This window comes from Musca autumnalis, unplaced genomic scaffold, assembly GCF_047663935.1.
Source record: "Musca autumnalis isolate F117 unplaced genomic scaffold, ASM4766393v1 scaffold_5, whole genome shotgun sequence".
Lineage (NCBI taxonomy): Eukaryota > Metazoa > Arthropoda > Insecta > Diptera > Muscidae > Musca > Musca autumnalis.
In genome coordinates this window covers 46,711,032-46,729,024 of record NW_027412088.1, presented here as the reverse complement: position 1 = coordinate 46,729,024, position 17,993 = coordinate 46,711,032, and the positions used below count along the sequence as shown (strand labels likewise).

Below are 17,993 nucleotides of genomic sequence, written 5' to 3'. Positions count from 1 at the left end.
GGCGTAAAACGGTCAGCTGATTGGTTTCAATCTGTCAAATACTTTGTTATTGTGAATAAATTGTATGAAAACGTAAACAAACATTTTGACATATTGAAGAATTTTCGGCCAAAATAGAGTTGTTGTTGTGCTACTTACGTGAATAAATTGTATGAAAACGTAAACAAACATTTTGACATATTGAAGAATTTTCGGCCAAAATAGAGTTGTTGTTGTGCATGATGAAATTAGAAGGTGGCGTAAAACGGCCAGCTGATTGGTTTCAATCTGTCAAATATTTTGTTATTGTGAATAAATTGTATGAAAACGTAAACAAACATTTTGACATATTGAAGAATTTTCGGCCAAAATAGAGTTGTTGTTGTGCTACTTACGTGACCTGTTAAATAGATCTTGTTGTTGTGCTACTTACGTGAATAAATTGTATAAAAACGTAAACAAACATTTTGACATATTGAAGAATTTTCGGCCAAAATAGAGTGTGTTGTGCTACTTACGTGAATAAATTGTATGAAAACGTAAACAAACATTTTGACATATTGAAGAATTTTCGGCCAAAATAGAGTTGTTGTTGTGCTACTTACGTGACCTGTTAAATAGATCTTGTTTAGGGCAAAACATGGTGGAATAATAAGATGTAACGCCAAAAACAGCTGGTCTTCATACCAGTTGTCAAAATGCGTTATTGTGAATAAAATCACATACAAAAGTTAAACAAGCAATTCACAGTAATGCATTATTGTGAGCAAATTTGACGTTTGACATGATTTGATGTAACACCTTCTTATACCATGTTTACATTTACGAAATCCACTCGATTTCAACTGTCAATTACATTGCTCAAACGTCAAATGCAATCCAATCGATTTCAGATGAGTTTTCATTTGACGTATACACAAAGGAATTGACAGATGAAATCGAGTGGATTTCGTAAATGTAAACATAGTATTATTCCACCATGAGGTCAAAACCTATAATTATGTTAGGGACTCTAAAGGGCCAAATACATACGGTCCGTTGTGCGACGCGTTGCGCGTTGAAAACAACAACCACATGAAAAATGTGTAAGTGATGCCACATTTGTTCTCGAAGTGGTTGTTGTAACGCGACGCTCAACGGACCGTATGTGCCGCGCAACTAAATACATCAGAAATAAAAATGATACGTTAACTTTTTACCTAAACACTTTACGTTAAACACGTTTTGAAACACGTAGCTTTGCAGTTGTTAAATACAACGGTGTTAAGAAACATAATATTTCACAGATTTTCAGTAATTTGTAAAGCAAAAGACGGTACGGAAGTCAGCCTAAGTTTACATCAAGGCATATTGAGAAGGTAGTGGCATGGCGGAATAAGGTGTTACATCGATAACAATAATCGGACCTCTTACCACACCAAATATGTTTGTTGTCAAAAACATTATTGTGATTTAAAATACAAAGAAACTCAAATCACAATAATATAAAGCTGAAAAACCATCCAACGTTTAAGTAAAGTTTTGTGTCATTTCTGGTAGAAGATTAACGAAAAATTTAAACTTGGCAGCACTTTGTTTTTTAATCATCTACTTGAAATGGCACAAAATGGATGTGTCTAGGGTTTTAAATCTATTATGTTTGTTGTCAAAAGTTGTTAGCAAACTCTGAATGGCCGACCTTCTATAGGCCTTGCCACTACCTGTTCTATTTGCCTTGGTTTACATCAATATTTTTTTTAATAAAATACATTAAAGTCAATTCCATTGGAAATGTGCTATATCATGGTACAATAATCTGCAGTGATTGTATCATGTGCTATATATAAACAAAGCCTGATACTTTGTATAGTAAATACATATTTTATTTATTAATTATCTTACTAATGAGACCATAAAATTAATTTCATAAACTGTTCTTATTAAACTTCCAATGTCATTGATAATATCAAGGCATGACACAAAGGACAAGTTCGATGACGAGTAATTTCCATTGGTGCTGCACAATGATGGCATGTTCCACAAATCCAAATGTTTGCTGTTGGCTGGGTTATTGGCTTACCCGAGGAAATGCAAGGCGGAAATCGGGCACCACAACTATTACATGCTGGCAAGCTAAAAAAGTTGAATTGGTTAGATGGGGCTGAATTATTCCAAAAAACGGAGACTTACCTATCCGGCACTGAAGACTTACAAGCATAACATGTTATAAAATCTTCTTTGCCATCAACGGGTTCATTTTTAGAAAATATATTTATAGCCAAATCTTCGAATTCTCTTAAGGTTTCTTCGGGCAATTCTGTTAGGGACTCTAATTTAATAAATGCCTTTGAGCATGTACCGAATGATCTGTCAGCGCAACTAGCTAGAGCTAATAGACTATAAATATCTTCAGGCTTCAAGACATCTTCATACTCCCTTAAACGTAGGGCCGTAATGACAGCGCTGTGAACAATACCAAAACGTAACTGCCTTTGGGCCAGCAACATAAAATGATACGCCTCTGCACAATGCCATATTTTTTCAATAGTTGCTGCATCGTCAAGGCTCAAGGTGTCCATTATACTAATACGATCTATATTATAGTTTGGTTTATCTTCTGCGCTGGCAACTAAGCTCTTCAAGTGCTGTTCAGCCGAAAGACCCGCCAAAACGTAAAGTTTTTTAATACGTAGCATACTAGAACCTTTTTCGGTTTCCTTTTCGGCCAACTTCGTCATAAGACGTGCAGCATCTAAATAACGTCCAGCTTTACGTTGCAGCTCTATGGCTTCGGGAAGCCGATTTTCTTTTAGCAACTCTGCTGCATGTTTGCTCAGCAATGTTGTAACTTGTGGCATTTCAAATTTCTGGGCCAATTCTATTGCTTGACCCCATTGCCTTAGATTGACGCAGGTATTGACTGCTGATTTTGGATCGCCAAATTTGAGAAAAGCATTTACAGCTTCACTGCACATTCCCACCGATGATAACATTTCGGCAATTTTCGGTAGTAAGGGACTTTTTTCCGGTAACTTATCTATGCACTTTTCCAATTCCTCAAATTGTTCCAAATGATAGAGGGAATTCATGAGGCCCTCAATATCGTGCGATTTTTCATAGTACTCTTTAGCACTTTCCCAGGATCTTAGATTTGCAAAATGATGGCCAATTTGACGCCAAGCCAGTTCCATTTGTTGATCCGATATACCTGAACCCATGCGATAGAGTTGGACAACTCTAAACCAATCGCACAATGATATGCGCAAATTAATTGCCAAATCTCGACGATCACCATCGATGTACAACTTCTCAGCTTCTTCAAATTCGCCATAGAATGCAGCAATCTCTGCTTTTTGCAATAAATCTGAGGGTATATTACGCAATCGTTTTATAAGTTGTATACCTTGATAGTTAGCACATCGAACAAAGGCATTCTCGGCCACATCTAGTTCCAATTTTTTCAGCGCAGCTTCGGCCAATAGACGCCACAAGCGTGGATGAGGATTATCCTCAATAAATTGTTTAGCGTCTTCCAGGCCCACATGTTGCAAAAGGTCATCAGTATCGCGTAAAGATTTGACCTTTAATTGGAGAATATGACTTATGGGATTCTGGGTTTCTTCACCACTTATAATATCATCCAATAGCACGCTTGTTATTTCCAAATCTTCAAAAGTGCATATATAACCCGAACAGGCAATGGGCTCCTCAGGATCATTGCCACGAAATATATACATACGTGTCTTTTCCATTAAAGCCAACAGCAATGGATTGTCTTTAGCCCAACATATGGCCCAAACATCTTTTCGCTCGACACGACTAAAATTTAGCTGGGTTTCACGTGCATCATCCAGATCCAAAAGTGTCATAACGCCATTATAATCAATTAAAGCTGCACGTCTGAAAGTTATTTAACAAATTTTAGGGGTTAATTGCCTGTTCATAAAGGTTATCCCGGCAAAAGGCTCTAATGTAAACATTCTATTATACAATATCCCAGCAAAAAATTGGAAGTTGTGGAGTGGAGTCATTATTTCACAACATCTTTCGGTGTAGTCCAACAGAGTTATGAAAAATACACTCCGTTCGATACATTTTATAAGCAGTTGCTTTAGAGATCCCTTCAAAAAAAAAATCAGTTGCTTGATCCCTATTCAGCTGCAGCATTTTTCTAAAGGCAACAAAAAAGACTTTTAATTTCTAACCCTGCGTCTACACATGACAGGACAGTTGAGTTCATGTATTGATTGTCAAAATCGCAAAACTTGCCTGTGTGACGTAGGCGTCCAGACAACTGCAAAAACAGTTGTAAAATAATGAATAAATATCATCGATTTCTTTTCGTTTTCCATTCACATATGTTGTTTTTGTACATATTCTCTTGTTTTCAGCGCATTTGCATTATCATCTCCCTTCTTTTTCACAAAAATGGCAAAAATTTGTTAACCCGACTGTCTGTGAAAAAATGATGGACAGCTGGAAGACAACCGACATATGTATGTATGTGTTAGTAAATCAGAGTTGTATTTGAAGACAAACTGTCTGGTGTAAACGCCTAGTAAGAATTTGCTATAAAATAAAGTACTACAAGCTAAACAGTAACATATCACGAGACGGAAATTCTTAATGGAGTGGAGTTGGAGTCCATGTCGAAATGCAACATGAAAAACCATTTGGATGATGAAGCAAATTCAGTTGGGGTTGTATAAAATGCAGAGTAGGTGGAAGTAGATTCATTATGCTATGTTTACATCTAACAAACATCGAATAAAATACATACTCATAGCGCATTTACATAAAGTGGGTATTAGTAAAGCTTGATATTTGACACTTTAATTCAATATACGTCAAATAAAACTTGAGTTTCAGATACAACGCCATATTTACATCGAAGTTGTTTATATAGTGCGGTTATATAAGAGTTTTTGCCGGGTTAACTCACTTCATGAGAATTTATTTGACGTTTGCGCTATGGAATTTACATTTGAAACCCAAACCCACTGGGTTAATCCGGTTAAGTGTAACCGGGGTATAATAGTACGTTTTTATATAACCGGATTTAACAAACCCACGTCAAGTAAATGCTCATTAAGAAGGTTAATAGTAAGTTTACATTTACGAAATCCACTCGATTTCAACTGTCAATTCCTTTGCTTAAACGTCAAATGAAATCCAGTCGATTTCAGACGAGTTTTCATTTGACGTATACGCAAAGGAATTGTCAGTTGAAATCGAGTGGATTTCGTAATGTAAACCAAGCATAACCCTGCAAAAGGCTATAATATAAACATGGCCTAAGTCAAATAAAACACAAGTTTTCTTAAAACGGGTGTTGTTATGGATTAAACGTCAAAGAAGGATGGCTTGCGTTGAACGCTAAACAATTTAGTTTATATTTACTGCATAAAACATGTTATACAGTAGATCGCGTTTATTTCTAAAAATGTAAAGCTGAAAACACATACAAATGCCTCAATCAGAAATTGTCAAAGAGAGAGCATGGAGGAAACTGCGATAACTATCACATCACAAACAGAAACATGGACTTCGTTCCAGAACTAAAAAGTTTTTACACATTTTGAACATTTTTCCCGAAATGCGTTCCCGTACACCAAAAAAGTTGCAAAATGTTCACTTCTCTTTGAACAAAAATGGCGCTGAATAGTTTTCTCTTTAGAAACTTTTTACACGACAAATTTGAGCGAGCCAAAATGTGCAACAGGTTTGCCGGCTTCCGATTGGCTGACACGCCGACTTTGACATTTGTTTCAGTTTTTTTGACGTTTCTGCAATTTTTCCGTTCCCGTACATTTTGGAAAAATGTGTGTGTTGGACTCATTTTCAACAGATTGCTCTTTTGACACTTTTATCATTAAAAAAGTACTGGAACGAAGCTATGATAAATCACAATGACGATCGATACCAATAGAATCGATAATAAAATCGATAATCACAATAAAAGCGCTTGGCGGCACCGTCAATAAAAAATAAATAAAATGTAAACATTTAATAAGTGCCGTTCTGAAACAGATGTTTTGTAACGTACCTCTAAAAATGTTCACTAGGTGTAAAATATATGTTTTAAAACTACCAGGGTTTGAGGAACTTTACTTACGTTGAATTCGAATTGATGGCCATTTTGATAATCTTCACACCAACTTTATGGCGATTTCTCAAAGCAACATTCGGTACACTGTATTCATTTATAATACCCGATTCTCGGGCAACTAATAACAATTTTTCCGACAATGCCAAAGAACATATAGTATCACCGCTGTTATTATCCCTTGAATCTTGTCGGCCTTTGGAAATTTGCAAATCTTTTGCCAAATCCACTCCAGTTGGAGTATCATCGATATGAAAACGCTTCTCTTTGCGTGATTTAACATTATGCAATTGAGAGGCACTCTGTAAAGTTTAGTGAACAATTTAGGATTTTTTTTTTTGCAGAAACTTGTCAGCAATTGAACTTACCTTGGGAGTATGATAGTGCCACAATAATATTTCATCTTTTGAAGCTATGGCCACATAATTTGAGTTGATACCAATGAAATTTGGGCAAACTTCGGTGTATTTAGCTGGCGATAAAAGAAAGGGAGAGATATTACTTTGAAGCATAACTTTAATGAAAATATATAAAGAGTAAAGCCGAAAACACTTCCAGCGTTTGAGCAAAGTTTTGCGTCATTTCTGATAGAAGAATAAGGCAAGTTTGAATTTTTCTTTATTCTTTTACCAGAAATGACGCAAAACTTTACCCAAATATTGTATGTGTTTTCGTTTTTGAGTCCATTATCAGGATAATGGAAACATCCTGGCAGTTGTCAACCTAAAATTTATAAAATATTTAGCCCAATAAAAATGTTCACTTGCGGGAGATTTCTTACTTTACAAATGTACAGGGAGAAGGCAAATAAGAACGAAAACTGAAAACTTGTATTTTTTTTAATACTATCATTTCGGAAACCAAATATACTTTCCCTTTTTTTACTCCTCCGTTTTTTTTTTATAATAGGGTGAGATAGTGAAAGTGAGAAAGCTCCCACAAGTGAACATTTATAATTGGCCTGTTTATGTCAAATAAATCAAAAAGAAGGGAGATCATTTTATCATATTACTAAAGGGCCAAATACATTCGGCCCATTGAGTGTCGTTTCACGCGTCAAAAACAAGAACCACTTGAAAAAAGTGTAAGTGATGCCAAGTTTGTTCTTGAAGTTGTAATGCTTGGTTTACATTTACGAAATCCACTTGATTTCAACTGTCAATTCCATTGGTTAAACGTCAAATGAAATCCAATGGATTTCAGATGAGATTTCATTTGACGTTTGAGCAATGGAATAAATGTAAACCTAGCATTACGCGACACTCAACGGATGCTCTAGTGTTTCCATTTATTGCTTGGTTTACATTTACGAAATCCACTCGATTTCATCTGTCAATTCCTTTGTGTATACGTCAAAGAAAACTCATCTGAAATCGATTGGATTTCGTTTGACGTTTGAGCAATGGAATTGACAGTTGAAATCAAGTGCATTACGTAAATGTAAACATGGTATATGTCTGGAACATTCTCGCATAAAACTTCATTTACATCAAACATGGTTTGGTTTGTTGTCAATGCAATTGAAATCTGTCAATTAATTACATATTTCAGCAAAAATTGACAGTTGAAATCGAGTGGATTTCGTAAATGTAAACCAAGCATAAATCCAGTTACAATTTTACAATCTTCTTCTTACTTACAATCAACTGTTGTTCCAATCGAGTTACACAATAGCAATTGATACAGTTTATCATCGGAATTTTTACGCTCCAATGATGAGAGAGCCAATTCTTTTATATTACCGCTAACACATTCCACGGCCAAGACACAATGTTCATTGCAAGCAGCCATTGTTAAACAAGGTTCGACTTCTTTAAGGAAACTCTACAAACAATGATATAAAATACATAAAATCTCCATCTCTAATACTCGAAAGCCCTACCTGATTCGATGTGGTATTCCAAAATGTTATCACATTCAAATTGTTTGCTTTGGTGTGATTAGAGTTTAAGAAAACCACCGTTTTCTCAAAATAACACCATACATAATCGGGCCGGATGTTGGCAAAGTATATAAACGAATCTACGGCCATTGCTATGCGCAATGATTTACCTTCCCATGAGATAGAAGTTATTTTATTACCGGGTACCTTAAGTGAACGATACAGGTGACCAAACGGTGAATAGAAACTGACTTGATTCAATTCTTTTGTCGTCGAAACATCATCCAAACGACCACATATGGCTAAAACTGAACCATCATGATTCCACTTGGCATCGGTAATTTGCATGGGTGTTGTTATTATGACAGGATCTGAGTGAGAAAAAAGAGATACGGAGATTAAAAGAAAGTTGAGGTATCACTTCTTACACAAAGTTTACATTTACGAAATCAACTCGATTTCAAGCGTCAGTTCCATTGCTTAAATGTCAAATGAAATCCAATGGATTTCAGATGAGTTTTCATTTGACGTATACGCAAAGTAATTGACAGTTGAAATCGAGTGGATTTCGTAAATGTAAACCAAGCATTATACATATTTTCTCTACTTACTATCATCATTTTCATCTACCATTAACTGTGCCTTTCCATTTGCATAGCATATTGCCAAAACAGGTCTCTTGCCAGTAGTTTTTCCACTAAACCAATTTAAAGCCGTAACATGATTCGAACGATTGTTATTCGGTGTGGTAATGTTCAGTTTCATCTGTAAAACAAAACAACAATTATAAATATTCACACTTCGCATCTTTTTTTTTTTTTTTTTTTTTGGTTATTTCTATTACCGCAAAATTTCCTTGGTTGTCATATAAATGACATTCACCATTGGCCAAACTGAATAATATTAAACGATTATCAGGACTCCATTGAACACCACTTAAATGGGTGTTTTTCAATTCCTTACCCCAAATACGATTGCCATCAACGGAACCTTTGGGATAACAACAAATTAAAAAAACAAGATATATTAATAAATAACTCTTCTCCACGACCAAAGGGGTCTTCTAAATCTTTAATGGTGGGAATAGAGCTTTTTTGCAGGGTTAAACTTCTTTGTGAGGATTTATTTGACATATAACCAATGGAATTGACACTTGAAACCCAGTGTGTTTGTTAAATCCGGTTATATATAAACGTACTATGAGTCTCTTTTGGTCAATCCAGGGGAAGCCCATATTTCCAGAACGACATACCTTAAGTAGTTAAATGATAGCGAAGCCTCTCCAAAACCGATATGTTAATTATTAATAATTAATTAAAATTAATATTAAAAATGATCTGCGCCCTAATGCTAAGTTTACATTTACGAAATCCACTCGATTTCAACTGTCAATTCCATAGCTCAAACGTCAAATGAAATCTCATCTGGATTTCATTTGACGTTTAACCCATGATACAATAAGAAGGTAGCATTATCAGCCCAGCTGATGGTAACATAATAGCTTCGTTCCAGAACTCAAAAGTTTTTACACATTTAACACATTATGCACATTTTTCCCCAAAATGCGTTCCCGTACACCAAAAAAGTTGCAAAATGTTCACTTCTCTTTGAACAAAAATGGCGCTGAATGGCTCTTTCTTTAGAAACTTTTTACACGACAAATTTGAGCGAGCAAAAATGTGCAACATGTTTGCCGGCTTCCGATTGGCTGACACGCCGACTTTGACATTTGTTCCACTTTTTTTGACGTTTCTTCAATTTTTCCGTTCCCGTACATTTTGGAAAAATGTGTGCGCTTAACTCATTTTTTGAGGGTTCTCTTTTTTTGCACATTTTACCAATAAAAAAGTTCTGGGACGGAGCTAATGTGTCAATTGCATTGAATTTATGTCAAAATTTGACATCTTATGTTACCAAAAACGGCAGTTGCTGCTAACTTCTTATTGTATCATGGTTTAATCTATGGATTTGACAGTTGAAATCGAGTGGATTTCGTAAATGTAAACCAAGCATAAGGGCCAAACCTATAGCTTTGCGTGTGCGTTCAAAAATACAAAAACAAAATACATGTGTTTCAATTTGAAATACATGAATTTTGTTTTTGTATTTTTGAACGCACACGCAACACGCAGAGCTATAGGTTTGGCCCCAATATTTTCAAATAATGGTCTGTTCCAGTACTGCAATAATCTACTAATTTTTACTATATTTTTCGATAACATAAAGGAAAAAATGTTATCGTAGTAAAAAATAGTAGCTTCTTGCAGGTTCTGGAACAGAGCATTAGTTTAACTAGGCGTTTACACAAAACAGACTGTCTGCAAATACAACTCTGATTTACTAACACATACATACATTTGTCGGCTGTCTCCCAGCTGTCCATCAGTTTTTCACAGACAGTAGGGAAGACACATTTTTGGCATTTTTGTAAAAATAAGTGATAATTGAGTTAAAAACAAAAGAACATGAACAAAAACAAAATATGTGAACGGAAAATAAAAATAAATCGACGTTTTTCATTCATAATCTTACAACTGTTTTTGCAGTTGTCTGGACGCCTACGCCACAGAGGCAAGTTTTGGGTTTTTGACAATCAATACATGTACTCAACTGTCATGTCTAAACGCAGGGTAAGTATTTTCACAGTGCTTTTATATTTATTTACTACATCTAGTACTATGTAAACGTACTATAACCCTATGAGAAATTACACAAGCCATAAACAACTACGGCTGACTTTCGAAACGTCAGTTGCTTTGCAAATGTCTCAAGTATTGTATTTCATAACGCTGTAATACGTAACAATTACGAAGTTATGTATTTCAAAACGTCACAGTTGCGCACTTTTAACGCAGCAAAAAAAGAAACATGTGTCATTTAGGCTTAAGATGAGTTGAAGCATTAAGCTCGGATCGGGACCAAATTTTTTTCCACACGTAGGTCTCGTTACCCTGATCACAAATATGTATAACATTTATTGCGGCAGTCCATACTTCCCGAGATATGGGCCTCCGAAGTTCCGAAAATTCCCTTGTTAAATGTCGGCTACTTAGAGAAAATTTTTAATTTAAAAGAAAATTTTGTTCCCTAGATTGGCTCCTGTCCATAGGATAAAGTCTTAAATCCCCGGCCGAAGGCCGGCTATATAGGAAAAATTATAATTTTATCCGAGCTTAAGTTTAAGTATTTTCACAGTGCTTTTAATTTTATTTACTACATCTAGCACTATGTAAACGTACTATAAACCTATGAGAAATTACACAAGCCATAAACAACTACGGCTGACTTTCAAAAGGTCAGTTGCTTTGCAAATGTCTCAAGTATTGTATTTCATAACGCCGTAATACGTAACAATTACGAAGTTATGTATTTCAAAACGTCACAGTTGCGCACTTTTAACGCAGCAAAAAAAAGAAACATGTGTCATTTTGGCTTAAGATGAGTTCAAGCATTAAGCTCGGATCGGGACCAATTTTTTCCACAGGTAGGTCTCGTTACCCTAATAATAATAATAATAATAATAATTGTTCCCCAAACATCCCATAAGGGACAAGGGAGACTTCTCTCATATCAATGAGTGCACCCCGATTCATATTAGCTCAATGATATGGGACCTACAGTTTATCGCCGAGTCCGAACGGCGTGTCTAAGACACCACTTTTGTAGAGAAGTTTTACATGGCTGAAATACTCAGGAAATGTCGCCAACATTACTGAGGGGTATTTTGCCACCGTTGAAAAGTGTTTTGATGTTGCCTGGCCGGGGAATCGAACCCACGGCCTTATGTGTGCAAGGCGGTGTGCATACCATTGCACCACGGTGGCACCCTCGTTACCCTAATCACAAATATATATAACATTAATTGCGGCAGTCCATACTTCCCGAGGTATGGGCCTCCGAAGCTCCGAAAATTCCCTTGTTAAATGTCGGCTACTTAGAGAAAGTTTTTAAGGCTGCGAGCCTAATGCTTCAACTCAACCTGCTCCAAAAACCCTCAGAAATGTTGGCGACATTTCCTGAGTATTTCAGCCATGTAAAATTTCCCTACAAGTGATGCTCTTCGGACTCAACGATAAGCAGTAGGTCCCATATGATTGAGCTAATATGAATCGGGAATGTTTGTGGAATAATTATTATATGTTCTTGTTTCAATTTATTTATTTATTTTTGTTTCACTCACCCACAATTATTGCCCCGTCTGCGTAAACAATACAAATTTTCGTACCATCCGAAGTCCAATGCATACCATTTACCGTCGATTTTTTACGATCATTTGTCATTTCTTCATACCAAGAACCTTTGTATAACATCCATACCATAATGACACCATCCACATCAGATGATGTCAATTTTTGTTGGGCATTATTCCAGACCACCACCTTTACAGCATTCTTATGACCATCTAATGTTTGATTCATTGATAGATTTGAAACTGCGGCCAAGCCACCTTTATTTTGGCCATTTGATGCTAAAAGTTAATTTCAACAGATTAGATAAATTAACTTAAAACAATTTATTTAAATAAAAATACCTTGTTCTAATTTTAAAACCTTTAATAAACCATCGGAACCAGCTACTGCTATATAGCCATGTTCCTTATTCCACGATATGCAATTCAATTGCACATTATTCGGTATTGCAATCTATGAAGTAGCCACGAAAAAATATTTTAATAATTTTATTTATTTTTTGTACAATTTTTTACCTTTTTACTTAAATAAACAAACATTTTTCCGCTGTCTTCTTTTTTCACTTGTGGTCAGTCGTCAATATTTTTCTTGTATAGAGAAAAGCAGCGAAAAAAGGAAAACTCGTTTCCATGGCAATTTTATACCAACATATTTTATTTTCTTTTTTAGTCATGGCTTTAATAACTCCAACTGTTGCGTGCCTTCTTCTCCTTGTTATTGACCACCAAAACAAAAAACAACAGCTGTTGTAGTGAAGTTTGCATTTGTTTGGCTTTGTTAATTCAACAGGTGAGAAAGTCGTCAGGTATAATTGAAACTCTCTGCCTCACAGAGAGAAGAGTACGTAGCAGAACATTTCTAATTTAGCAGGTGAGATAACAGTCAGGCTTAATTCAAACTCTCTGCCCTATATAAGAGACATTTTGGTATTAAATAAGGTAAACAATTAGAAACGAAAAATTTTGAAGATCGTACTTTGCTATTATGAACGTCTTTTTTTATATATTTGTGGCTTAAACAAGAGTATAAGCTTAAACGAAAAATTTTGAAGATCGTACTTCGTTATTATAAACGTCTTTTCTATATATTTGTGGCTTAAACAAAAGCTTAAGCTTAAGAAAAATTGTACTAGGTCACTATAAAAAAAGCAACTAATATTGTCTTAATAAAAATTATATTCGTTGGCAGTGCTAATTTGGCAGTTGGGGACTTTGCAGTTGGAATTTGTCTCTGTCAGCCTCGACTTTTTATATTTGATGCAAAAAGAAAGACATTCTCATAGACATTTTCGATCTTGGATTTCATGAACATTTTCCATTTAAATTATTTAGTTGACATTAAATATGGCTGCCAAGTAGGTAAGAATAAAACTAAGGAACACAACAACTACATTCCGTATACCACCATATGACTACAAAGGCCATAAAACTTTATTTTTTTAACGTAGCTTTACTTTTATACAGGATTCGTATTTTGTTGGCTTATTAAAACTTGAGCACTGCCCATTTTATTTCTTCGCAATTCTTCCCATTCAATGGGATGCGCCCGCTTCTTATGGGCATGCATGTTGGCATTCGAATTGAAAGTTCTCGTACAAAATGGACATTTGTAGAGTGTTTCACCAGTGTGTTGGGTCATGTGTTCCTAAAAAAACAAAACTAATTCAGATTATTCCACACATATCAGTAAACATTCGAGTTACTATACAAACCCTTAACGCTATTGCTTTCTTAAAGGATCTATCACATTGTTCACATTTAAAATTGGCGCTCATTGTATGACTGTAGCGTTTATGATTTGTTAGACCCACACGATTTTTATAGACTTTATCACAAATTTCGCAACGATATGTAATTCCCTTAAAAGAAATATTTTAAAATAAACAATTTATCATCACCTGAAATGCCTCAAGATCTTTGAGGGTTACGTCTTTGGGCATTTCCGGTGACGTTATGTCGTTCCAACTTACCTCCAAATTATGCCGTTTCATATGCTTTCGCAAATTATCCTCATCTTTTAGCCAACTTTCACAACCTGGATACGGGCATTGGAGCCGTGGTGTAGTCTCTCCAAAATGTGAACGAACATGTTTTTCAAATGTTGTTTTATCACGTATCTCTTTGGCACACACATGACAGACATGTTTGCTTCGTTTATGTCGCATACTAGTGTGTACCTTTAGCAAATAAGAACTGGCAAATATGGATGTGGGACACTGGGGACACACGAATTCCCATTGTTCTCGTGGTATATGTGAAGGTTTGTGTAATTCTAGCAAATTACGGGCGGCAAATTTTTTCGGACACTTATCACAGGCAAATATTCGTTCCTCTTCGGTAGCATGGTAATTTAAGTCGTGTGCTTTTAAGCCACGTTTGCTTGTAAAGTTTTTGTTGCACTCATGACATCTACAACAAATTGATGGAATAAGAGACCACAATGATGAAAATGTGTGTTCCGTACCCAAAAAATTATAAAAACATTTCAAATTTATAAAGGAATAAAATTCAAAAATGCAAGAGAGGTTCTGGAACAGAGCAAAAATCATTCTAATATGATTACTTTCTTTTAAAAGAGTAAAGCTAAAAACAGATACAACGTTTGGGTAAAGTTTTATGTCGTTTTGGCCGTTTTTACACTGTTGGGCATGATGCCGAAAAATTCAAATTCATTTGAAATATATGCCGACGAACAGATAAACACTGGACTTTGGTATCGTCGTCGCCCTGTTGTTGTTTTTTTCTCGACGCCCAACGCAAAACTTTAATCAAAAGTTGTATCTGTTTTCAACTTTAAGATTAGTTGAGCCAATATTTTTATATTCCAGCAGTATCTGATATTGGACATAAACCACAAAATAATGTAACTCTTATTTTCTGCCTATACTGACTCCATTCAAAATCATTCCACTTCTTACATTCTTACTTACTTGAAACAATTAGGATCCTCATGCATCAGAGCATGCTGGGCCAAATGACATCGTTTGGTAAACTGTTTATCACAACACGTAACATATGGGCGTGTTCTTGGATGCGCCTCCCTAAAGTGTTCAACAATGTCGGGAAAGGTTTTACCAACAAACACACATAAATTACAACCCATAGGTACATATTTCAGTATCATTTCATCGGCATGTTTTTCATCAATCTTATATAGTTCCTTTCGTTTTTTACGTATCAAATCATATGCACTCTTTTCAGCCGATGTTCGCGTTTTAGGTGTTTTACTTTTTGCTGCTTTACGATTTCTGCGTTTAACTTGTTTTTTCGCCACTTTTTTTGTACTTTCATCTTCAGAAGACTGAGGGGATTCATCATTATCACTACTGCTTTCGTCATCTGATGGTTCAAAATCGTCAGAACATTCATTATCTGAATTATTATCTATATCTTTTGTGTCATTTAGTATGTCAATGTTCAAAGTATCTATTTCAGTTTGCCAATCATCTTTGGTATTAGTTTTATTCTCCAAATCCTGTTTTAAATCTTCCAAAGGATTATCGGCTGGCGTTGCACCATTTCCATCTGTAGACATTGATTTCATACTTTCACCAATTTCTATACTCATATCCAATATATCTTCATATAATTCATCATTTTCTTGTTTCGTCTCATTTGGACTAATTGGCATTTCCTCCTCCTTGATTGCTTTAAATTCTTCATGGATCTTTTTGGCTTGCTCATAGAATACATGAAACTCGAGTAAAGTGTCCCAACAAACAATACAAATATGAGATCTCAGGGCATCGCTTATCTCTGGCTTTAAGACAAATTACAGAAATTAGGGTACATATTATTTTTTCTATGGTAAAGTGAGAATCATAAGATCACTTACCTTAAACCATAGATGTTTTTGAATGATTTCATCAATTTTTAATTTTACTCCATTTTCTTCATAAATACCCATTGTGTCGGTATTCTCCAGTAGGCATACACAACATAGCATCTTTGCAATTTTTTACAACTAAACAAATATATTTAATTTCTCTAATTTTTATAATTTTATAAACAAAAAGTTCTCACTACATCCATTGACAACGAAAACAAAACATTATGGTTTCCAAGTACCACCTTTTTAAAGGGCGTTCATTCGTGACAAACCGACCGCCGTTATTGTGTGCAATACATATTTCGATTATGTTATGCTAAGTCCCAATTTACATTAGGCCAGTTTACTTGCGGCAATTGTCAGTTTGTGGGTGAGAGAGGGTGCTGAGAGGCAAAGGGTTACCATATGCCTCACCTCTCTCTCCTACAAAATGACAATTGCCGCAAGTAAACTCGCCCAATGTAAATTGGGACTAACCCCCTGTTTTTGTAAAATTTTTTATACTTCTCACACGAATTGTCAAATTTTGTAGATCGATTTACTCGCTTTATCTCAAATGTAGAGCGCTGATTTTTAAGTGAAGAATTTTTAACGATATATAAAACGGGTATACGAAAAATTAGGTATGTTTGTCTTCTGGGGGCTGAGCTATGGATGCCTAAATTATTACGAATAAAGACGAACAAAAATAAGTTTCAAAAACAGGGGGTAAAGGCCTGCGTACATAAGCTGCTCTGCCTGATTGCCTTGCTTTGCTGCTTCAATAAAAAATAAAAGAACAAAGAAGGCCGACCCAATTTCCAACTGATGGCAACCCAGTTCAAAATTTCGTCTTTATTCTATTATATTTATTACGTCAGAAATGAAGGAGGAAAGCAAGGCAATCAGGCAGAGCAGCTTATGTACGCAGGCCTTTAAGGCCTGCGTACATAAGCTGCTTTGCCTGATTGCCTTGCTTTGCTGCTTCAATAAAAAAATAAAAGAACAAAGAAGGCCGACCCAATTTCCAACTGATGGCAACCCAGTTCGAAATTTCGTCTTTATTCTATTATTTTTATTACGTCAGAAATGAAGCAGGTAAGCAAGGCAATCAGGCAAAGCAGCTTATGTACGCAGGCCTTTAGGCCATGGTTCAATAAGAAAGGTTAGCCAAAGCTTTATGTCAATTTAAATTTTTTCAATCGAGTATGCCTAAAACTTCAAAACAATATAAACAAACTGTGTATGTGTGTGTGGTGTTTGAATAATATGCCAAACAATTTTAAAAACAATCGAATTCAATGATTTTTAAAATTGTTTTTAGACCATTTGTATGGAAGAAATTGGTGAGATTTGCATTGAAACAATCACTTTATTATATTCGCAACTCGATTATGTGGAGAAAACTTAACTCTTCATTCATTTTTCGCGTTTTTTATAAAATGTTCAAAAAATACATTGTAAACAAACCCACTTGTTACTTTTATTTTGAAGTTTTAGGAATTCAAGAAAAACAAGGGTTCTATAGATTTTTTTCATTTAAATCTACCTCTTTACTTATACCATGGGTAAGGCCATGTTTATATTAGTCCCGGTCCACACTAGCGTGAATTTTATTAAAAAATTTCATGAAATTAGGTGTTCTTAAATCGAATTCCCCACTAGGCCCGGTCCACACTAGAGTGATTTCATTGGAAAAATTGCATGAAATTATGCGTCTCTAGATCGACTTCCATAGTAGGGTGAAATCATAAAATTGCTGTAGTGGGGAATTCGACTTAAGAACGCCTAATTTCATGTAATTTTTTAATGAAATTCACGCTAGTGTGGACCTGGACCTACAGCAATTTTATGATTTTACTCTACTATGGACGTCGATCTAGAGACGCATAATTTCATATCAAAATTTCAATGAAATTACTGTAGTGTGGCCCGGGACTTAAAGCCTTTTGAAGGGTTAACCTTCTTAATGAGGATTTATTTAACGTATACGCAAAAAAAATTGACATTTGAAACCCAGTGGGTTTGTTAAATCCGGTTATATATAAAC

At 35.3% G+C, this 17,993-nt stretch overlaps 2 protein-coding genes across 2 annotated transcripts; both read right to left on the bottom strand.

Moving 5' to 3' along the window:
• Positions 1-1,816: 1,816 nt before the first annotated feature.
• On the bottom strand, positions 1,817-13,403 carry Oseg4 (intraflagellar transport protein Oseg4). The gene is made up of 11 exons (XM_073957839.1): positions 12,652-13,403; positions 12,478-12,589; positions 12,127-12,414; positions 8,791-8,936; positions 8,558-8,711; positions 7,947-8,317; positions 7,705-7,888; positions 6,433-6,536; positions 6,074-6,366; positions 2,149-3,858; positions 1,817-2,091 (listed from the first exon to the last, which is right to left on the bottom strand). Exons 1-11 carry the CDS (start codon positions 12,673-12,675, stop codon positions 1,899-1,901), a joined length of 3,579 nt encoding a protein of 1,192 aa, XP_073813940.1. The 5' UTR covers positions 12,676-13,403; the 3' UTR covers positions 1,817-1,898.
• Positions 13,404-13,523: 120 nt separating this feature from the next.
• On the bottom strand, positions 13,524-16,216 carry LOC141387738 (transcription factor grauzone-like). The gene is made up of 5 exons (XM_073957842.1): positions 15,971-16,216; positions 15,066-15,895; positions 14,106-14,544; positions 13,848-13,994; positions 13,524-13,780 (listed from the first exon to the last, which is right to left on the bottom strand). The coding sequence occupies exons 1-5, from the start codon at positions 16,079-16,081 to the stop codon at positions 13,592-13,594; spliced, it is 1,716 nt and encodes a 571-aa protein (XP_073813943.1). The 5' UTR covers positions 16,082-16,216; the 3' UTR covers positions 13,524-13,591.
• Between the last annotated feature and the right edge of the window lie 1,777 nt (positions 16,217-17,993).

Bases quoted from the DNA above. Each gene is read 5' to 3' on its own strand.
- Oseg4 (XM_073957839.1), bottom strand. From the start codon at position 12,675: ATGTTTGTTTATTTAAGTAAAAAG. The intron at 3,859-6,073 runs GTAAGTAAAGTT...AATAACTTTCAG, and splicing joins GCCATCAATTCGAATTCAAC to ACGTGCAGCTTTAATTGATT. The intron at 2,092-2,148 runs GTAAGTCTCCGT...CAACTTTTTTAG, and splicing joins AAGTCTTCAGTGCCGGATAG to CTTGCCAGCATGTAATAGTT.
- LOC141387738 (XM_073957842.1), bottom strand. From the start codon at position 16,081: ATGCTATGTTGTGTATGCCTACTGGAGAATACCGACACAATGGGTATT. The intron at 14,545-15,065 runs GTAAGTAAGAAT...AATTTGTTGTAG, and splicing joins GAGGATCCTAATTGTTTCAA to ATGTCATGAGTGCAACAAAA. The intron at 13,781-13,847 runs GTTTGTATAGTA...TTGTTTTTTTAG, and splicing joins AGAAAGCAATAGCGTTAAGG to GAACACATGACCCAACACAC.